A 23,213-nucleotide genomic window follows, 5' to 3' on the forward strand; every position below is an offset into this window, starting at 1 on the left:
TTCCCACTAGCTGTCTATTTTACATTTGGTAGTGTATATTTGTCAATGCTACTCTCTCACTTTGTCCCAGCTTCCCTCCACACCCGTGTCCTTAAGTCCATTCTCTATGTTTGCATCTTTATTCCTGTCCTGCCACTAGGTTCATCAGTACCATTTTTTTTTTATTTTTAGATTCCATATATATGCGTTAGCATACAGTATTTGTTTTTCTCTCTCTGACTTACTCTGTATGACAGACTCTAGGTCCATCCACCTCACTACAAATAACTCAATTCCATTTTTTTTATGGCTAATATTCCATTGTATATATGTACCACACCTTCTTTATCCATTTGTCTGTCGATGGGCATTTAGGTTGCTTCCATGACCTGGCTATTGTACATAGTGCTACAATGAACAACTGTAGCATGTGTCTTTTTGAATTATGGTTTTCTCTGGGTACATGCCCAGTAGTGGGATTGCTGGGTCATATGGTAAGTCTATTTTTAGTTTTTTAAGGAACCTCCATACTGTTCTCCATAGTGGCTGTATCAATTTACATTCCCACCAACACTGCAGGAGGGTTCCCTTTTCTCCACACCCTCTCCAGCATTTGTTGTTTGTAGATTTTCTGATGATGCCCATTCTAACTGGTGTCAGGTGATACCTCATTGTAGTTTTGATTTGCATTTCTCTAATTATTAGTGATGTTGAGCAGTTTTTCACGTGCCTCTTGGCCATCTCTATGTCTTCTTTGGAGAAATGTCTATTTAGGTCTTCTGCCCATTTTTGGATTGGGTTCTTTTTTTAATATTGAGCTGTTTATATATTTTGGAGCTTAATCCTTTGTCTGCTGATTCATTTGCAAATATTTTCTCCCATTCTGAGGGTTTCTTTTCATCCTGTTTATAGTTTCCTTTGCTGTGCAAAAGCTTTAAATTTCATTAGGTCCCATTTGTTTGTTCTTTTTTTTTTCCATTACTCTAGCAGGTGGGTCAAAAAAAGATCTTGTTGTGATTTATGTCAAAGAGTGTTCTTGCTATGTTTTCCTCTAAGAATTTTACAGTGTCCAGTCTTAATTTAGGTCTTTCATCCATTTTGAGTTTATTTTTGTGTATGGTGTTAGGGAGTGTTCTAATTTCTTTCTTTTAATGTTGCTGTACAGTTTTCCCAGCACCACTTATTGAAGAGACTGTCTTTTCTCCATTGTATATCCTTGCCTCCTTTGTCATAGATTAGTTGATCATAGGTACATGGGTTTGTCTCTGGGCTTTCTATGCTGTGCCATTGATCTATGTTTCTTTTTTTGTGCCAGTACCATATTATCTGGATTACTGTAGCTTTGTAGTAGAGTCTGAAGTCAAGGAGCCTGATTCCTCCAGCTCCATTTTTCTTTCTCAAGATTGCTTTGGCTATTCGGAGTCTTTTGTGACTCCATACAAATTTTAAGATTTTTTGTTCTAGTTCTGTAAAAAAAATGTCATTGGTAATTTTTTTTTTTTTTTTTTGGGTACGCGGGCCTCTCACGGTTGTGGCCTCTCCCGTTGCGGAGCACAGGCTCCGGACGCGCAGGCTCAGCGGCCATGGCTCACGGGCCCAGCCGCTCCGCGGCATGTGGGACCTTCCGGGACCAGGGCACGAACCCGTGTGCCCTGCATCGGCAGGCGGACTCTCAACCACTGCACCACCAGGGAAGCCCGTCATTGGTAATTTGATAGGGATTGCATTGACTCGTGTTGTTTTAAGTCACTATGTTTGTGGTGATTTGTTAGAGCGGCAATAGGAAACTGATACAAGTCATAATTTCACTGAAACATGTTTTCCTTCAGTGTACCGTATCTTGGTAAATGGCATAAACATTAGCTGTTTGTTCAAGACAGAAACATGTGCCATCTTCTTCTTCTCCTCACACTCCCAATCCAGCCAACATCAAGTTCTCCAGATTCTACTTACCAAATACTTTTTCAAAGTTACCCACTGTACTACTTCTCTAATACAGACCATCACCATCATTATCACCTTCCTTTGGCAGGGAACAAGGAGACAGTACATACTCAGCATTCTCCATTTAGCCGCCACAATAAACCTTCTAAGTTGACTATTTCTGGCAATTATTCCTGTCTCCTGAAACTCTTCCATGGCTTGCTCTTTCACTCAGAATAAAGCCCAAACTGCTTGACATGCCTTACAAGGTCCTCCGAGGTTTGCCTCTCTTCAGCCTTATTTCCTGACCCACCCTGATGCTAAACTTCTGACCCTGGAAGCATCTGGAGGTCCCCTTGCCCCATTATCCCCTCACAGAAGAGGCTCCAGTGTTCTGCACCCTCTGCCATTCACCATCAGGGCCCAACTTATTCCCTTCAGATTGTCCCTGATCCCCTAAATTGTTAGCACCTAGATATTAGGACCTTGAACTTTTGCTTCTAGACACTCATCACAATATTTAGTAGTCTGTCCCAGGAGTGCAGAGTTTTTGTCTGACTTGTCCACTACTCTATCGCCACTTCTAGCACCCATCACATAGTAGGTGCTCAGTAAATATTTGTCAGATGGCAATTGCTCACTAAACAGCTGTAAATCACTATGCTTAAAATCTCCACTATGGTTCCTATGACATTTTTAATAACATTTTCCTGTGAAGTCCTTACCAATGGAGTGTCCACATACTATTTAAAACACAGTAATTTAGTGCCTATCACCAGTTTTCACATTCTGGACTTTCCTCCTCCTTTGGAAATGGACAGGAAGTGGTAGGAGAGAGAATGGCTTTATTCTAATTTTTTTTACATTTATAATGTCATACCATGTATTTATCGAGCACCTTCTATGTGCCAATCACTAAGCATTGAGAATACAGTAAGCGAATAAAACATAGTCTCTGTTTTTACAAAGTTTGCATTCTAGTGTGTGTGAATAAGGCGAGGAGAAGTCTGAATGTAAACAAACTGAAAATTATATACAACATAGTGCCAAAGTCAGAAAGGTGATGGGGGTGGGGGGATAGTGTATGTGAGAGAGAAGTGTTAATTTTATACTTCCGATGATCGGGAAAGCTTCCCGAATAAACCGACTTTTCAGCAGGGACCAACAACAAATGGGGAGTTGGTGTCAGGTCACAGTGAAGCATGAAGATCAAAAACTCAAATCGCAGGTTATCAGTTGCAAGGTGTATGCGACTAAACATGTCAAAGTAGTCCCTCTGGGCCTGCCTTCTAGTTGTGAAAGAACAATACTACTACACACTTCGTACGCTTGTTATAAAAAAAAAAAATGATCAGCAAGGAAATTAAGACGAAGTAAGCGTTCTATCAAGAATTCTAACCATTGGCTGAGACTGGGAAACCAAGCGGTGGAAAGCCCACCGGCCTTCCCCCACGCCCACCGCCCCCTCTGGCTAGAGTACAGCTGGTGATTGGCTATTCAACCCGCCCGTCCCGCCCCTCCCGGCCGTCCAGCCCAATCCCGGCCGACCTTGCGCTGACACAGGTTCCCAGGGACCCCGCCGAGGGCGCGGTCCCCGTGACGTTTGATGACGTGTTACGTCACCGTGGCGGAAGTCAAGGCAGCTGTGTTGAAATCATATCGCCCGGTCTTAGAAGCTTCTGCTCACGCCGAGGCCAGCGACGGTCGGGCGGACCCCCTGACGCCTACTCTGCAGCCCTGCTGACCTGACGCCGCTGCCACGCCATGTCCACCCCTCCGTTGGCTGCGTCAGGGATGGCGCCCGGGCCCTTCGCCGGGCCCCAAGCCCAGCAGGCGGCCCGGGAGGTTAACACCGCATCGCTCTGCCGGATCGGGCAGGAGACGGTTCAGGACATCGTGTACCGCACCATGGAGATCTTCCAGCTCCTGAGGAACATGCAGGTGGGAAGGAAGGAGGGCTCCGGTCACGGCCGTGCGTGGAGAAAGCGGGATGTTTCTGCGAGGGAGGGGGCTGCTGGTTTAATTGTTACGTGGGGCCCCTGGGCGTCGACGCGGCTGCCCTGGCCAAACCTCGAGCATGTTGGTCGCCCCCATTTACATTCAGAAGCGTTCCCCAATAATGTGTCTGTCCCCAAGATGTGGAGGTGATGTTTTCTAGGCCGGATTTCTGGAAGATTGAAGCCACATTTTCTAGATTCGACCGGGTTCTCAGGTTTCTAGGCGAACTCTTGTTATCTTTCAAGGTAGAGGTGAGTCTCATTCCGCCATGCTCTTGGGATTATTTTAATCTCATATTTTTTCACAGAATACTTTTTGAGGGTCCAAGGTGTTGAATTCAGATTCTGCTAAGCATTTTGTTAAACAGCTTTATTTTGGTATAACTGACGTACAGTACAATGCATTTAAAGTTTTGACACATGTGGACGTGTGAAACCATCCATCACCCCACAAAGTTTCCTCGTGCCCCTTTTAAATCTTTACTTCTGGCCTTCCATCCACAGCCAATCTCTGCTTTGCTTTCTGGCACCGTAAATTAGTTTGCATTTTATAGAGTTTCATATAACATACACTATGATTTTTGGTACAGGCGGGCGGTGTGGCTCCTTTCACTCAGCATATATCAGTAGTTCCTTCCTCTTCATTGCCGAACAGTGTTCTACCGTATGAATATAACACAATTAGCGTATCTGTTCATCTGTTGATAGACATTTGGGTTGTATCGACTTTGGAGCTCTTATAAATAATACTGCCATGAGTGTTCAGCTACAAATGTTTGTGTGAACATGTGTTTCATTTCTCTTAAGAAGATAGATGCCTGGGAGTGGAATTGCTGGGTTATAAGGGAAATGTCTGTTTAACATTTTAAGAAACTTTTCCAAAGTGGCCGCACCGTTTCACATTTTCATCAGCAGTGCTTGAGCCTTCTAGTTACTCCTCATTCCTGTCAGCACTTGTTATTGTACGTCTTTTCTTTTTTTTTCTGTATTGTATGTCTTTGTTTTATCTCCCAGTCTGTGGCTTTTCATTCTCTTCATATTGCCTTTTGAAGAACAGATATTTTAAATTTTGATGGAATCCAATTTATTGATTTGTTCTTTTACAGATTTTGCTTTTGGTTCCATATCTAAGAAATCTTTGTCTAACCCAAGGTGGCAAAGATTTCCTATGTTTTTTTCTGGAAGTTTTATAGTTCTAGGTTTTACATTGAGGTCTGTGATCCGCATGGAGTTAATTTTTTTATATAATGATAGATACGGATTTTTTTTTTTTTTTTGCATTTGGATATCCAATTATTTCAGCACCATTTTGCTTATCCTTTTTTTTTTTTTTTTTTTGCGGTACGCGGGCCTCTCACTGTTGTGGCCTCTCCCGTTGCGGAGCACAGACTCCGGATGCGCAGGCTCAGCAGTCACGGCTCACGGGCCTAGCCGCTCCGAAGCATGTGGGATCTTCCCGGACCGGGGCACGAACCCGTGTCCCCTGCATCGGCAGGCAGACTCTCAACCACTGCGCCACCAGGGAAGCCCTTGCTAAGCCATTTTTAATGCTTATCTTTACTACTATGGGATGTGGATATCATTCTTGTTTTATGGATGAGGATTCTATGATTCTGAGAGGTGAAGTGACTTGTCCAAATCTAGTCAGTATAGGGTAAATTTGAATCCAGGCCCTCAGACTCTTAGAACTTTAGAACTCTTATTTTCAGTTGGTGCACTAAAGAATGTTTTATTGCCTTTTTTTTTTAATGGTTGAGGGGTTTTTTTCCTATTGATTCTAGAAGTAATACAGTTGTATGGAAATATTTTAAGACCATGTCAATAAAGCCAGCGTGAAATAAAATACAAAGGGAATCCAAGAGAAGATATGAAATCTTTGGCAATAGTTTTAAAAATTAATGGATTAATATATAAGATGACTAAAGTATGGGTTAAATGATCTCAGAATTTAGCAAATATTTCTTTATTTTCAACCTGCTGTATTGGACTAGTAGAGCTAATAGCTAACATTTATCAAGTACTTTCCTTGGTCAGGTATACTGTTATACGAACAGTTCTAAGAAGTATTTTTATCCCTATTTTACAGTTAAGGAAATTGAGACTTAAAGAGAGAAGACTTTACCCAACATCACACATGACTGGTAGCTCATCCTGCTAACCTCTTTATAATACTAACTTGCTGTCAAACAATTTGTACTATTAACAGAAATATAATACACATCCATAACTGACACTGAAAGAACTGAACTCTTTCAAAAAAGTATTATTAATAACTAGATTACATGTGGACATATATTCTAAACCAATTTGTAAGGGACTACAATAGTTATTTCTTTGTGCTTCTTGTATTGTGAATCCTGTGATTTAACTCCTCTAAGACCCTGTGGGCCATATCATAATTGGCTGGAAATGAAGCAACAGTGTGCTCCTTCATTTATAAAAAGCTGAGAGAAGTGGTACAAACAAGACTACATATAAGCTATTTATTAATGCATTCTTTTAAATATTCAAATTTTTAAAATTATCTTCTATATTATTAATCTAGAAGGATGAAGTGCCATAAATATCAACTGCTGAGGTTATTTCTGAGCATCTGTTTTAGAGAAACGGTTCTTTATTAGTTGTCCTTTAGCCTCTTGAAAATCTAATGAAAACCATGGACTCTCTTCTGAGAAAAATGCACATGTAAACATTTTGAATAAAATTTCAGGGGGTTAACAGAGTCTCCCTAAAGATCGCTAGATCCCAGATTAAGATTCCCTGCATAAGAAAGTATTGCTTTGGTTCTATTTATTATGCTTTAAATCTTAAAAAAAAATTGTTTTGAATATATAATAGAATATATTCGTATATTCTGAACATATTCAGAATTCAGAAATAAAAAAGGACATTACAGTGAACATTCCCCCTCCCATCACTAGCTGCTAGCTAACTTCTCTCCACAGGTGATGATGATTATTGATTTCTATTACTATCCTAATATATCCTTCCACATAGCCTGTGCATATTTAAGCAAATGTATATTCTTTCATTTCCTCCCTTTTTGCACAGATAATACTGGTATATTATGCACATTTTGCACCTTGCTTTTTTCATTTGGTACATTTTGGAGTTTATTCATATCTATACAGAAAATACTTCCTTTTCCTTTTAAGGTGTATAGTATAGTAATCCACTGCATGGACATACTGTGCTTTATTTAGCCAGTCCTCTAGTGAAGGGCATTTAGATTGCTTTTAATCTCTCACTGTTATACTGTAGTGAATACCTTCCTACATAAATGCTCAAGTATACCTGCAGCATAATTCTTAGAAGTGGCTTTGTGCTTCTGTAATTAGAAAAATTATGATGAATTGCGCTCCATGGGAGTTGTACCAGCTTATATGCTACCATTTCCTGACCAACAATCAGGCTGAGACTAACAAGCAAATTATATTTCTGGATCTTTGATCATTTGATAGGTGAAAATCTACTTTACATTTCTCCTAGTCTTAATGAGTTCCAGCATCTCTTCATATTTTTATGAATCATTTCTGTTTCCTTTCCCGTTAACTGCTTGTTCATATTATTTGCCCATTTTTCTTTTTTTTTTTTTTGGTCTTTTTTACCCTCTCCCCCAACTTATAAGATTTGGCTATTTACATATTAGAAAAACTTGCTCTGTATGATATAACTTGCAAGCATTTTTTCCCCCAGTCTGTTGTTTACCTTTTGCCATAGATATATTTGTTTAAGGTAGCTGAACTTATCAGTCTTTTTAGGTTCAATGTCTAAGTCAAGAAGTCCTTCCCCACTCCAAAATCAGGAAAAATTCAGTTTTGTTTCAATTTTTATACTTAAAACTTTGAACTGTATGGAATTTATCCTAGTATGAAGTGTAAGGCATGGCCCCAGCTTTACTTTTTCCAAAAAGTTGATTGAATAATTCGTTTTCCTCCTCCATTGATTTCAGATGCTACTTCATATAACTGAATCAATTTATGGATGCTCTGTTCCACTTAGCTGCCTTCTTTTATGTAGTAATGGCAAACTTTCTTACATTTATTGAGGCTCTATAAAGTATTTACACTTATTTTTCAAAATCGCCTTGGCCATTCTTGCTTATCTTTCCACATGTACTTTAGAATCACCTTAATAGTTCTGAGAAAATCCTGTTAGTGCTTTTATTCCGTTGATTTAACCTAGAGAGACTTTATATTGGTATGATGTTGAGTGTTATTAACCGAGAACACAAAATATCCTTTTCTGTGTCTCTATGAAGTATTTTAAGTTTTCATATTTATCTTGACATTTTTTAAGTCAAATATTTTATCTGGATATTTTATCTTTATTGTTGCTGTTGTAAATGGGGTCTTTTCCTTTCTCATTTTCTTTTGTTTTTATATATGAAAGCAGAGCTATGGTTTTCTGTGTATTAATTTTATACCCATCTCTCTCTTGACTTCCTTTATTGATAGAACTTTATATCATTTGTAAATAGTGACGATTATGCCACAGCTTTTTAATATTTCAACTTTTTTTTCCTTCTCTGATTGCATTGGCCATACCTCCAGAACAGTGTTCACTGGTAGTATTAGTGGTCTTAGTAGACATCCTGTTCTGTTCCTGACTTTAGTGCAGATGCTTGTAATATTTCCACATTCATCATGGTGCTGACTTTTTAACTGAGATAAATGTATTGGGGAATTTTTATTAAGAGTTTTATATTTGTTTTAAGAATGGATGGTGAATTTAATTGAATGCCTTTTTAGTGTCTAGCGATATGATCACATATTTATTTACAGATATTCAGTATTCATTAGTGAGATGGTTACTGATGAGCTTGTTAGCTAAGCATCTACATTATATAGTATTATCCCAAGAGCTCCTAGGCACTATTATATACTCTATGGTATAGGAAGCTTATCTCTCTCATGTTCACTGCTCTACCTCAGCTTCTAGAACAGTGCCTGACAACATGAAAAGTAAATTTTTTGAATGAATTAATTGCTCCCTTCTTTGAGAAGCTGATGCTCTATGTGAAAACTAATACCCAAACTTGCTAAGAGGGTGAATTTGAGGAGGGTGGTTCTTTGTATTTCAAAGGATTTTGTTTTCCTTTATGAAAGGATTTATCAAGAGTTCTTTTGCATAACACAGAATTCTTAGTGAATTTTAAGTGTCCATTTATGGAAAAAATAATTCATGAAAGTAAAATAATCCAGACTGTACTTCAAGACTTTCTGTGTGTGTGCACTATACTAAATACAGGGATATAAATGTCAGCTGCTTCTAGTCTTTATTAAGTACAAAATATGGGCAAAGTACTCAACGTAGTCAGTACCATAATAAAGGTAGAGCCTGCTTCTGTATGCAAGATGTAATCATTATACTTATTATCACCCAAACAAGAAAGCAGTGACCCTTTGAAACTTTTCTCTTATTTGATGATGTTTGTGAAAGTTCATAAATTGAAAGGTCATGAGAAAGCCTATGTTGTATTGGGGGGTGAACTCTTATAATGCTTTTCTCCTTTAAACTATTTTGACTAATTCAGTCCTTGGTACTTTTATCACATTTCTTTGAGATATAATCCTCAGAATGTTTTAATTCTTGAGAATTTCCAAAAATCCTAATAAAACTCATTTCAAAGAATTTCAGAAGATCCATCTCCTTAACTTATAAACATAACATTACAGGAAATTTGGAAATGAGAGAAAAGAAGAAAATGAATTATTAAGCCTACCTTCCTATTACATCTTTTATCAACTATTACACCTTTTAACAACTACGTATAGGCCTTTACAGTCTTTTTTTTTTTTTTTTAGTGTTTATGGTTTTACCTACTTGTAACGATAGTGTGTCTTGTTTTCTTTCTTCTCTGAACACTCTACCAGGCTCCTCTTTTTTTTTTTTTTTGCATTCCTACCTCATCTGTTTAGAAAAGAAAAAAAGGATGAACTGAGGTTTAGAAAGACTGGACTGATCTTCTAGCTATTAGACAGTAGTTTGGGTCTTGGTTTTAAGTCACTTTATTCCCCAAGGTAAGTGTATGTATGAGTGCTTATAATGAAATTACCTCGTATACTAGAAAACATGGTACAAATTTTGTTAATTCTAATTTCAGGATGATTTCACAGATCAAATTGTGGGAATAAAATACTGTAAAGATGTACAGAGAAAGGAAGATTTTGTTTGTGAGTTTCAGCACTGCACAAAAGGTGCATTTAGTTCTAAATAGGTAGTAGTTTTTCCATTTATCTGTGATTTTTGTCATTTCAGTATATATTTTTGGCTTCTTTTGATAAAATTCCTGAATTAAAAATATATAAGCATCCAACACAGAGTTATGATCATAGCAGTTACTTGTAATAATTTATTAATGATATTCAAGTACAGATTGATTTGCACCTATCTCCTGCTATTGATTTCCTTTTAAAGTAAAACTTCTGTACACGGGCCTCTCACTGTTGTGGCCTCTCCCGTTGTGGAGCACAGGCTCCGGACACGCAGGCTCAGCGGCCATGGCTCACGGGCCTAGCCGCTCCGAAGCATGTGGGATCTTCCCGGACCGGGGCACGAACCCGTGTCCCCTGCATCGGCAGGCGGACTCTCAACCACTGCGCCACCAGGGAAGCCCTTAAAGTAAAACTTTTGGTGACAGCTTTATGTTTTAATGCATACCTTGAGTATCTTAATTATCTTATCATATTTAAGGTATTTTGAGATTATTTTTGCAACAGTGGCAGCATACTCTTCTTTTTCTTCTGCTGAAAAGTCCTGATCTTAATTGTTTTCTTTTCTTCTTCTTTTTCTTTATTGAGAAGCTGCCAAACGGTGTCACTTACCATACTGGAACATATCAAGACCGGTTAGCAAAGCTACAGGATCATCTTCGCCAACTCTCTATTCTCTTCAGGAAGCTGCGATTGGTCTATGATAAATGCAATGAAAACTGTGGAGGGATGGATCCCATTCCAGTAGAGGCAAGTTTTAGTGGTAGAGGGAGGATGAGTCTAAGATAGTCTCAGGACATTTGTAATTTTTTCCTTTCTCTCTTCTGTTTTCACCATATTTCCAGATTATGAAACATACTGGTTTTGCTTTTGACTAGAGAAGATGAAATTGTGATATATATAGATATATATATATGCATAGAATTATTACTGTCTTTTCTTGTTAATAATTTCTAGTAGACTTTAACATCCAGGCTGATAGTAAATTTTTGTTGTTGGGAGGAGAGGGTTGTCTGTGGCAATTTTTATTATTGCTTCCAGTGTCTCATTTTAATTAAATCAGTGCATGATGTTTTAGTAGGCATATTAATAGTATTGTAAAATCCTTTTAAAGTGGTTTTCATGTAAGTTCTTTACAGATAAAAGGTTATAACTATTTTTATCATTATTAATTTAAATTATCTTAGTGGAATCACTCTAGTTTTTTAAATATTTTTTAAATTTAATCTCGGCTCATAGATATATTTTAGTTAATTAGGTATATGATATTTTTATAGGTGCCCTTTTCCTGTTGACAAGTTATATGTCTGCAACCAAAGGTAGCTGGGAAGGTTTGGATGTTCTCTCATTACATATAAGGAACAGTTTCCTGTGATCAGTGCTTTCTTTTTTGAGTGATCAGCATGTAAAGAGTGCACAGAGAAAGAGTAAACTGCAATACAGCCTGAAAAGAAGGGGTCAGAGATGTGGAAGATGGGAAATGTGGTTGACATTGACAGATGCTGCAGAGAAGTTAAGGAAAATAAAGAATGAAAACTGTCCACCAGATTAATTGTTGGTATATTTGAGCAGAGCTTCTGTGAAAAGGTAGCAACAAGAAGTCAGATCATAGTGAGCTGAAGATTAAACAGGAAATAAGGAACTGAAGCCAGAAAGTGGATATCCATCTTTCAAGGTTAGATTAAAAGCAAGAGAAGAAAGCAGTAGATGGAAGGAGGGATAGAGTTGAGGGTTAGGGATTTTTTCCTCCAAATGGGAGAACATGTTTAGATAAAAAGGAAGAAAATGGTAGGGTGAGTTTGGGGAAAATAAATAATGAAGACAGGAGGGCAGAGGAATCAGGGCACAGGAATGGAGACAAAGTGTCTTCAGGAGGAAGGACCACTCTGCTTGCGTTAGGAAAGAGGAAAGGAAGAAAGTGGCTGTGAATGTGGGCAAGTTTATATTTGTCCCAAGAAGTCATAGAAGTTTGGGCAGATTGACTCCTGATTGTACCAGTTATTTACCTCTGTCCTGTTCCTGCATTGGTAATATAAGATGGAAGGACTAGATAATTCCTGAAGTCTCTGTCACATCTACAAGAGGCTTCATCAAATAAACTTCATCACAAATCATACGTATTTAATTATAATCCTGCTAGAAGTTTCAATGCTATATAAATTTTCTTCTCTTACAAAAAAACTTTCTCCCAACTAAAAGACATCTAGAAATCTGCACAGATACTAGATAGTAAGTAAATGACATTTATATAATACGCATCCATGAACTTCCTTTCTTTTTAGTATAGATGAAGGAAAGCCTGTTCCATCTCAACGAACTATAAATTTCGTAAGGGTAGGACTTATTTGTCATTTGTCTTATTTGTCATTATTTTTGCAGTGTCTCCCCAGCCACTATCTGCCAATTAAATATTTGCTGATTGACTGAGTAGGATATTACTTAATTACATGTGACAACTAATTTTGCTAAAAGGACTATTTTGCAAAAGAAATCTGAAAAGCTAATGTGTAGAGTGCACTGAAATGATAGACTTCTAAGGCTTTTATTTTAGGCTGTCATTTGAATTAAAATATATTTTTGTACTATTAAGAGAAAAGTATAAAAAGAGATCTTAATCGGATGCATTATCTATACCAGTATAATTGGAAATTGTGTGTCATATGTTTGACTTTTTTAACTTTTGTCTGTCACTCCCAGCAACTTATTCCATACGTGGAAGACGATGGCTCAAAGAATGATGACCGGGCCGGCCCACCTCGTTTTGCTAGTGAAGAGAGGCGAGAAATTGCTGAAGTCAATAAAGTGAGTTGCTAGTCTGTATGTTTTATATTTCCGAATTATTGATACAAATTACAGGGGAGTCTGTGTAACTCAACAACATAATTTGAATTATAGAATTACCTGAAGTTGTTTCTGTGACGAATTTAACCTACTTAGAGTACAACCCAGCACTAAAAGGTAAGCAGAAATGCCATCTGAATAGTCAGAAGAGAGACCACAGAATTCAGGCAGTAAAGCTCTTAGAAAAGCCTCATAGGCACTCAGTCACAACCCATTTACTTTCTTCTTTTCTAGGCAGAATTGTAGCTCTCTAGCTTAGAGCGTATTTGGAGGAGCAAACGATAAAAATTTACAAGTAGGAGAGGTGAATGTCTCAACAGCTGAATAAGAAATTGAGTTATCAAAGCACTACCCCATCCCACCCTCCACCCCACAAAAGTTCCTAACTTGAATTTATTGCTGAGTACTTTTCGAAGTTCAGAAGATAATATTCAGATAGTTCTCTAGAAACATAGGGAAATAAGGAATGTTGTCAGTTCATTCTGTGGTGGAAACATGGTTACCAAAACCTAACAAATAGCACAGTAAATAAAACTACCAATCTCGCTCCTTCACTTACAAATACATGCTCCCACCTCCTGCCCCCTCCTGAAATTCTTAATGCTAGTTAATAGAGTTCATCAGGGTATTAATTAATCCACCACAGCCACAGAGGGTTTTCTGAGGTAGAGGAGGATGACTCAGTTTACATATAATATCAGTAGATTAAATTGAAAAAAAGAATGCTTAAAACTATTAACAAGATAGTCTTTTTTTTAAAAAAACTTATTTCAGATAAGTAGCCAACATTTTTCATTGAGATGAAATATAGGCATAAAACAGGATGCCTTACACCACTGTGTTTAATACTATTTTAGAAGTTATAGCCAGTGAAACTGAAATAAACTTTAGGAAACGGGTTATAATATTATATATATAATATTATGTACAAATCTGTTAAGTTCCTGAAGCTTGTACATAACATTTTAACTCAAGCTTAAGCTCAAAGAAGCTCATTGATGAGAGTCAATAAGTGTTTGAAAGAAGAGCTTAATACAAGATTGATACCATTTTTCTATAATGCCATAAAGAAATTAGAATATGAGATCCTATTCACAATTGCAACAACAAATATTAAGTAGTTAGGAATTATTTCCATGATATATGTAACTAAACTTATTAAGATATATAAAAGAAGTTTTGAATAGTTGAAAGAACACATTAAGTTCTTATATGGGCAATAACTATTCTAAACAGTAACAGTCCAAATCCAAATATGAATTCTCTTGAAACTGCACAAAACTAGTAAGATTTTAGCGCAATACCAATCAAAAAACAAATCCAAATAAAATGCAAATTGGATTTTCTTGGGAACATACTAAAATACATATATAAAACAATTCCTATAAGAGTAATAAAGAATTCTGCTTCAAAAACTAAAACGTGATATCAAGTATATTGTAAAAATAATAATTAAGTGTGAAATACCGGCACAAGAATAGATTAGTAAAATAATAGCCAGAAAAAGTCTTCCTATTGTATATGAGAATTTAATATGACGTAAGAGGGATTGTGTGGAAAATTAGTCTTTCAAGAGAGACACTTTGGGGGAAAATTAAGCTAGCTTTTACATTACACCATGTGTCAAAATGAATTTCAGAGTTGAAAATAAGACTTGCAAAACAAAGTATTGGAAAATTAAAAGGAAAATGTATATCAAAACTCAGGAAAAAAGAAAAAGATGGATAGATTTTTCTAAAATAACATTTAAAACAGTTTTTAAGAGGTGAAATATAAATTAAGAAGAATAGTTCCAGCAAATTTGACAGTAATAAGCATAAACAATTTACAGTAGGAAATTACGAGGGGATTGGGAACTTTTAATTTAGATCTTGAAGAATAAGTGGTGTTTGGTAGTACAGAGATATAAGACATTCATTTATTAAGTGTTACATGTTTCTGTTGATAATCTATGTATTAATTCACAATGGATGTGTTCTATTATTTTTCTCTATAGTAAGGATATTATTTATAAAATACAATGAAATGTATATATAAATAAAACACAATTGTGATGGTAACTTTGATTTCAGAGTACCACATGTGACATACATATAGTTTGTTCTCTACCATAGAAGATATTATGATATTTGCGGGGGGGGGGGGGGCGGTCAGGGGGAGGGGGGGGATAAGCTTGTGTAACTTCAGAAAGATGTAATTTTTCTAAAGGTAAGTTTCATTTCACTTTCCATTTCTCTAAGTTCCTCTTTTTTTCCTAGTATGATGGTTTAGTCATAACCTATTCTTGATTTTTTTAAAAGACCTATCATATAATCAGACTATAGTAATACTTTGACAGTGTGTAATCAAAAAACTCTTACTAGCTATTGATGTAGAATTTTGTGAATTTTAAGTAAAGGATGTAATTGATAGCAAGACTGTGATGTATAAGAGTATTTCTTTCTCCACATGAGGATGTAGCTCTCTGTACAGTCTCTCTCTGTCCTGGACCCACCTACATACTTTCCTTCCCCCAGTCCTTTCAATGCGGTTGTCATAATTGGGGTTCAATAAATATTCTGTGTTCATATTATTATGGCATGTAAATACTGCGTATTGCTAAGCCACATAGTAAACTAGAATTACATTTCCTTGAATAATTATTTTGTTTTCCTAAAGTTAATAGTTCTGTAATTTTGAAAAATTTTGGTTAGTTCTTTATGCATCTGTGGCCGCTCCTCAGTACTGTTTTCCAACTTTCCAGAATCAAATTATCAGACGACTTACAGGTTCCCCCCCCCACCCCCACCCCAAGTCCTCCCATCTCCTCAGGTCTTGGTTGAATGCTCCCCGGGCCTGCTGTTCATCTATTGCCCTGGGGCTTTCCTTCACCTCTTCTGCTGGTTTCACTATTTCCTCAATCTCCTGTCTTTCTCTTTCTTGGTTTATTTCTCCCTCGGTAAGGTCCATGCGTCAGTGGCTTCTTTAGGAGGAATGCAGGGACTTCAGCCTTCACGTATCTGTCCAGTTGATCGTTTGGCTAGATATAAAATTCTATGTTGTAAATCAAGTTCCCTCAGAAATCAGAAGGTATTCTTCCATAATCTTCTCATACAGGGTTTGGCAAACTTTAAAGAACCAGATAGTAAATATTTTAGGCTTTGTGAGACATGTGGTCCTTGTTCTTTTTTTAAAAAAAATTATTTTATTTATTTATTTTTGGCTGCGTTGGGTCTTCATTGCTGCGCATGGGTTTTCTCTAGTTGCGGCTAGCGGGGGCTACTCTTCCTTGCGGTGCACGGGCTTCTCATTGCGGTGGCTTCTCTTGTTGCAGAGCATGGGCTCTGGGTGCATGGGCTCAGTAGTTGTGGCTCATGGGCTCTAGAGCACAGGCTCAGTAGTTGTGGCGCACAGGCTTAGTTGCTCCGCGGCACATGGGATCTTCCCGGACCAGGGCTCGAACCCATGTCCCCTGCATTGGCAGGCAGATTCTTAACCACTGGGCCACCAGGGAAGCCCATGGTCCTTGTTCTGATGTAAAAACCATCCTTAGCTCGTGGGCCTTACAAAAACAGGTCACGTGCCATAGTTTGCCAACCCCTGTTATGTTTTGTCGTCTTTGCAGATGGAGGCTCTAAAAGATCTGGTGAGCACCTGATGCTTAAACGTGAGCCATTTATATTTGGGAGGGAAGCACTGGAAAGCCTATCGTAGGCTGTGTGAGTTGGCTTCATCATAGCGAGATTTGGAAGCAAGTTGGCTCTTCTCTTTGGGGGGAGCCCCAACTATCATTTACTGAGGCTTTTTTTCTTTAGGGCTATTCCATTTCTTCAGAGGAGAATCTTCCAGTGCCCTAAATAGAGTGTAGTCTCATGTCTTCTTGCCGTCTGCTGTGCTGGTGGCACTGAATCCCCAGCTGTTCTGGTTCAATTTCACAGGAAACAAACCTCTCGCTCCCTGAAAGGTGGGACAGGACACGGGAGAGGGTACTCAGTCCCCCGTTGGTGAGTGGGAGTGAGCACCTGGGCTCTCGTGCGTCCCTGTAGCTGTTTCCCTCCAGTTTCTGTCCCCGGGGCCTCACGTGCTGACTTTGCGATGGCACCTGTCTCCAGGTCTCCGTGGCGGATCAGCCCGTTCTCACTGGCATCTTTCCTGCATCCATCTGGGTTGTACAGTAGTTTCCTCCCATGTCATTTATTGCTCCCCTTCTACTTTTCATTCTTAACATGTGCCACCTGACATCTACTGTTGTCTCCTTTCTGATCATTTTTCTCCACATGGATTTATATAGCTTTTCATTCCTCTCCTGCCATTTTATTAGGGTTTGAGAAAAAAGAAAAGATAAACACATGTGTTTAGTCCACAGTGTTTATCTGCAACAGGCTTACTTCAATGCACAAAGTAGTATTTCTGAACGTTCATCTATTTATGGAATAAAAGCCCATATTTTAAATTCTGTGTTCCCATTTATACTTCAGGCATTTGAGAACTCGTTTTGATTTTGAATAAACCATTTGAATCTGTTGAATTTGCTGTTGTACATACTTCTAACTTTGGCATAAAACTTGTTTTAGTTAACATAGTATTGAACCGAAGATTATTACAAAGAGGAAAGAATCCATTACATGTTTTAAATTAAACAGATTTAAAGCTTAGCCCTATATTTCCATGGGAATTTTTTTTTTAAGAGAATTTAGAGAGAAACTATCTTCTCTTGAATGGCAGAGGAAGTATTCATTTGATTGGCCTCATGGCTCTCTCTTACTTCCTGGGAATTGTTACTATAATTTGAGACAGTACTGGAGAATTAAGCAGTAAACAGAAACCAGAAAAAAAAAAAAAAGAGGGAGAGGACTAAGATTTGGTTAACTCAAATTGAAATTCCCCTAAAAAAGGCAGAAGAGAATAAAGTTAACAGCTGAAAACCAAAGTGGATTTTTTGACCCAAAGAGATTTTTGATTCATTCCTTAAATAAAACATCATAAATGTGAATTGAATATAATACATATTCTGACTGTTAACCAAGTTATCTTATGTATAATTAGTGGTACTAAGGTATTTTATTTTTTCTTTTCCCCCACTTCTTCCAACTTTATACCTCCCTTCTAGAATATAAGATTAAAATATAATTGAAAAATTTTAAAACACTGAGTAAACTCATGATCAATTGATATATATTTTTCTGCCTTAATGGCACACATACCTGAGTGTTTCTGTGAAAAATATGTTTATTTTAAATAGCCACCTTCAGATGGTAAAATGTTGGCCTAATTACATAATCACACAGATGCTATTAAAAGTAGTTTAAATTAATTGAGTTAATTTTTCAACTACAGTTGACCCCTGAACAACACAGGTTTGAACTGTGCAGATCCACTCATATGCAGATTTTTTCAATAAAATACTCCAGTACTACACAATATGCAGTTGACTGAATCTGCAGAAGCAGAACCATGGATACAGAGGGCAGACTGTGGGACTTGAGCATCCTCAGATTTTGGTACCGCGGCAGGTCCTGGAACCAGTCTCCCACAGTGTTTAAGGGTCAGCTGAGTATCACTGTGTACTTGAGATTGTACAGAACATACTGATGGTCAGTCTGGTTTCTAACAACATATATATCGATGTCTACCATAGTGGCATGAAACTTTGGGGCATGAAATTTGTAATCAGTATTTGATATAAATGATCAGATGAAGAATGGCCTAATTTTAATAGTCAAATTTTTGGCTTTTTAAAATACTTTTCTTTTCATATGTCCTTGAATCCATAAGCCTTAATACCCAAGTAAAGGATGAACACTTGTTTGAGACTATATTTTAAGGATCTCAGAATGAGTTCTATTTTGCTTAAAAGTATTCTGTTAATGGTAAAATGAAACTGAAAGAGATATGTGGGTAGTTTTTACAGAGTTGACATATAATTGAGTTCAAGCTAGAAGTTAAAGCATTTTTGACCAATTGTCACAGCCTCTGTATGAATAGTAAATTGTATGAATAATAAATCACATGGTATGACTTAGCATAAACATATTTTTTTAAGTATCTACTCTACTTACACATTCACCTGTTAATGTAACAAATTAGGCACAGATGATGGATTTTGATAACAGCAGCTGTCAACCTCTGTTAAAATCAATCAGTGGCAAGATTGTATATATTAAATCCTATATCATGTCATGAAAATTTATTTACAGTTTAACCACTAATAAGCATAACTGTCAGCTTTGCTGTTGATATTTTCATGATGTGTTTTGGCTCTAGGTATTTTACTTGTATGCTAATTCTTTTAATTTAAAACTTTGTGGCCTCTTTGAGACAAACTGTCCAAATGCCTTATGACATATCATACTTAAAAAAAGTTTTACTATTCCCTAGAGTTGAATATTACCTTGAAAATTTCCCACATTTTTTAGTTCTCTTACTTTAAGAGTTAATGACGCTAAATTTTTTAAATGAGTATATCAGAATTTATATTTCCAAATGAGTATTCTTGAAAGTAGCATTTATTCCAGTGATGTAACCATTGTGGGAGCCATCTGTAACCTCTGTTTGGATATTGATTTGAAAGTCTGTTTTTAACCACTCAAGAATATAATTTTATTACTTCTAGTTACTCCTTAATTTATACTGAAAATGTGATCACTAAGCTTCATTCACCAGACTTGGCCTTTGAATGGTCTTCAACTGTTTCAAAAACTTAAATACCTCCTCTTTCTCCTTTTCCATGGATACAGATTTGTCACTATTGAAGTTATTTAGGAGAACCCATCGCACACATCTGCCCAGTTAACCTTTTTCATTGCAGTTTAAATCATATTTCTTCTTCTTCAAGAATTTTAATGGATCCCATTATCTACTAACAAGGCCAAATTTATCCTTCCTTCCACTCTTTGCTCACCACCAACTTTTCTAGACCCCAAACAAAAATATTTTCCTTGTTTGCTGACCCTACCAGTTGGGGTTCCACAGCATCTGATATTTTTTCCCTGCCATCTGCCTTAACCAGGTTATGGTCTAGTCGTTTGGGCAGTAGCTTCTTCCTACTTCATGCGGAGTTTCTTCAAGGCAACGGACCGTTTCTTACTCATTTTTCTTCCCTTACAGTGCCTAACCCAGAGCCGAGCACATAATATACCCTCAGTAAATATTTATGGAACAAAATGTGTTACAGGCTAAGAATTCCATTCCAAAGAGAAGTTCTGAATTTTTTTTAAGTGACCATATTCATATGTCAGAAGGTACTAATTCAAATAATTTTTTAAAAACCAACTCATGTTCTTTCTCTTCCTTTTATTCTTATTCAGTTGCTCTTCCTACTTTCCTCCTGAAAAATGAGAATTGAGCAGGGAATCATGGTAGCTGAAGTCTCTCACAGCTTAGGGGAATGATGGCTTGGTGGAAAAGGGCAGCTGACTGAATCATTTTGAAGCCTTGAATTAGTTCCCTGAACTAAGCTTACTGGTTTTCATTACATGTGTCTGTGTAACTGATTTTCATCTTATGTATGGGTATAAACAAATTAGAACTGGCAAGGGCCTAATAGATCATATAATCCAATTTCTTGCGGAAGAAAACTGAGGATAAGGAATTTGTCTAAGATCAAATAGCAAGTTAGAGGCAAAGTCAGAACTGGAACTGAGGTTTTCAACCTCCCAATATACACCTTTATTCGTATATTCCTGTTTTGCTGCCACCCTTGATTGCTGGCAGAAGTTTCATGGTCTCTAGGCTGACAAAGACTCAACAGGCAGCTACCACATACTTATGACAACAGAACTTAGAAGATCGGGCGTGTGAAACTGAACAAGGAGACTGAATACCTAAAGTACTAATAGTATCTTTTTCCCCAAAACTATGTTAAAGTGAGGTTTCTGGTATTGAATACTGTATGCTTACCCTGTGTACTCTACGGTCATATGTTTTAATCTGACTGTGTTGTGTTAATTCTCTTTTCAGATATGAATTAAATTTAATTAATATTGAAGTCTCTTTAAATTGCTTTTCTGTTTTCCAATAAGAATTTCTTCTTCCCTTTTACCTTCTTAGCTCCTGTTACCTCTCTAACTCTAGATAGAATATAAGCAATTTATTTAATCTTAGTTTGCTCTTTAATGAAATCAAGATTAAGATTTTTAAGTCTCTTTATAATGAACATGTACTACTTGATCTGGAGGTATTTTAATATAGTATCTTTAAAATTATCTAACTAAATAATATTACTTCCAAATGTAATGTTTCCATGAGGTTACTTAATAGCAATGATTATTATAATAACTAGTAAGCACTTTGAAATTCTCTATGTTATCTTGTTTTATCTACATAGACATTTACTACATAGGATTTGAAGAAAGGATGCTTAAAAAGAAGTTAACAAACTGTGGTCTAGTAGAAACCCAGATCTAGAGATACAGAGACACCTGCCACGTGCATTCAGGGCATCCAGCAAATCTCAGTTATGAAGAGGCTTATATCAGGGCTGTGCCATCTTGTCTTCAGTTTTCAGCATTAGGTCGCACTGCATGCTGAGAGCAAACAGTGGTTCTGCCACATGTTTGAAAGACCAATTGCATCAGGCATTGCATTTTTATTATACTTTCTATTCTATATTGATGGTTTCTGTTCTGTGGCTACCAGTAACATTTGCTGAATGCTTACTTGTATGCCAGGCACCGTTTTGACACTTGACATGAATCAAATCTTTTGATCCTCATAAAAACTCTTATGAGGTAGGTTCAGTTATTATCCCCATTTTTCTGTTGTGGAAACTGAGGGACAGAGAGCTTAAGTAATTTGGCCAACATCATATATTTAGTTAGTGAAGGAGCTGAGTATAAACCCAGAGAGTTTGGCTCTAGAGATTGTGTTCTTAACCATTATGCTACACTGCCTCTTGGAAAATCTATGTACTTAGGTTTTATGACAAGTACATATTTAGCTTATTTTCTTTGGTGGTAGAAGTGGAGGAGTGAAGGGAGGTGGGGGATGGAGCTGTAGGCCTCTGGGGGCTGAATTAGACTTCCTCATGCCTTGCAGTGAATGTTTGCGGCCAGAAAAGGATTGAGACCTTCTGCCTTAAGGAAATTAGCTTAATTTGGGTCTGGATCACTGGAGTTCTAACTTGCGACATTTTAGTCTTCTACCTTCATGGTATACATTTCATGAAACGTTTCTGATAAATTCTTTTGTTTTCACAGAAACTCAAACAGAAGAATCAACAGCTGAAGCAAATTATGGATCAATTACGAAATCTCATCTGGGATATAAACGCCATGTTAGCTATGAGGAACTAAACTGATATTTAAATTTCCAGCATTACACGTTATACCATTTTTCCCCCTGAAGTATTTTTTCCCTTTAAAGAAGATTATTTTATTCTAGTCACTAGAATGAAAGTTTCTTTCCTTTTTTTTTTTTTTGCGGTACGCGGGCCTCTCACTGTTGTGGCCTCTCCTGCTGCGGAGCACAGGCTCCGGACGCGCAGGCTCAGCAGCCATGGCTCACGGCCCAGCCGCTCCGCGGCATGTGGGATCTTCCCGGACTGGGGCACGAACCCATGTCCCCCGCATCGGCAGGCGGACTCTCAACCACTGCGCCACCAGGGAAGCCCTCTGGCTATGTTTTATTCTAAACTCTAACCTGCCTGAGACAGACCCGGGTGGCTGATGGCTGCCCTTCAGAAGGCTCTGCTCCCAGCCTTTCCATGTCACACTCTGGCAAGTCCAGCACTGGCTTTGCCTCTTCCTCAACCTGGATGCCCTGTCCTCCCTTCCTTCTGTCTGGTTAAATCCTTAACAATCCTTCAAGGCTCCTGTGAACCCACTGCTGGCCCTCACATCTTTCCACACTGATTTCCACCATCTCTGAACTCTGCAGACTCCTGGGTCAATCACACCCTACCTTCTGCTCGTATGTTCCAGCTTCATGTGTGTGCTTTGTCTGCCCAGATAGACGGAAAGCTCCCTGGGATTCAGATGAATTTTCCCTCTTCCTCCACCCAGCACAATGCTATAACCATCACAGATACTCAATTAATAGTGTTCAAACTTGTTTGAATCGAAATTCATTTTAGTTCGTAAATTTCTGCTGATTAGGAAATGATCTTTTTACTTTGTACGTTACCTTAAGCAGTTATTTCTCTTTTCTTTTCACTATTCTTGATGCAAGAAACAATACTTTTGAGGTCAAAATATTTCCATATTAATGATTAAATTTATACATTAATGAATGCATTATTATTAATGATTGGCACCCATAAAATTAAAGATAAACCAAAAAT

The 23,213-nt window shown here is 37.5% G+C and overlaps 1 protein-coding gene across 3 annotated transcripts; it reads left to right on the plus strand.

Moving 5' to 3' along the window:
* The first annotated feature begins 3,512 nt into the window (after positions 1-3,512).
* MED30 (mediator complex subunit 30) lies at positions 3,513-23,162 on the plus strand. Of its 3 annotated transcripts, none has more exons than XM_033419919.2 (5): positions 3,517-3,843; positions 10,706-10,864; positions 12,812-12,916; positions 16,560-16,580; positions 22,132-23,162. In XM_033419919.2, exons 1-5 carry the CDS (start codon positions 3,667-3,669, stop codon positions 22,225-22,227), a joined length of 558 nt encoding a protein of 185 aa, XP_033275810.1. In that variant the 5' UTR covers positions 3,517-3,666; the 3' UTR covers positions 22,228-23,162. The 3 variants fall into 3 exon arrangements, with proteins under 3 accessions (XP_004265418.1, XP_033275810.1, XP_033275811.1); XM_033419920.2 differs by lacking the exon at positions 22,132-23,162 and adding an exon at positions 16,750-17,782; XM_004265370.3 differs by lacking the exon at positions 16,560-16,580 and having other exon boundaries at positions 3,513-3,843.
* Positions 23,163-23,213: the final 51 nt, after the last annotated feature.

Source organism: Orcinus orca, chromosome 17 (genome assembly GCF_937001465.1).
Source record: "Orcinus orca chromosome 17, mOrcOrc1.1, whole genome shotgun sequence".
Taxonomy (NCBI): Eukaryota; Metazoa; Chordata; class Mammalia; order Artiodactyla; family Delphinidae; genus Orcinus; species Orcinus orca.

What these genes read in the sequence shown, in the direction of transcription:
- MED30 (XM_033419919.2), top strand. Translation starts at nt 3,667, where the DNA reads ATGTCCACCCCTCCGTTGGCTGCGTCAGGGATGGCGCCCGGGCCCTTC. An exon ending in AAATTGCTGAAGTCAATAAA is followed by an intron (nt 12,917 to 16,559) that starts GTGAGTTGCTAG and finishes TCGTCTTTGCAG; the next exon opens with ATGGAGGCTCTAAAAGATCT. An exon ending in TGGAGGCTCTAAAAGATCTG is followed by an intron (nt 16,581 to 22,131) that starts GTGAGCACCTGA and finishes TTGTTTTCACAG; the next exon opens with AAACTCAAACAGAAGAATCA.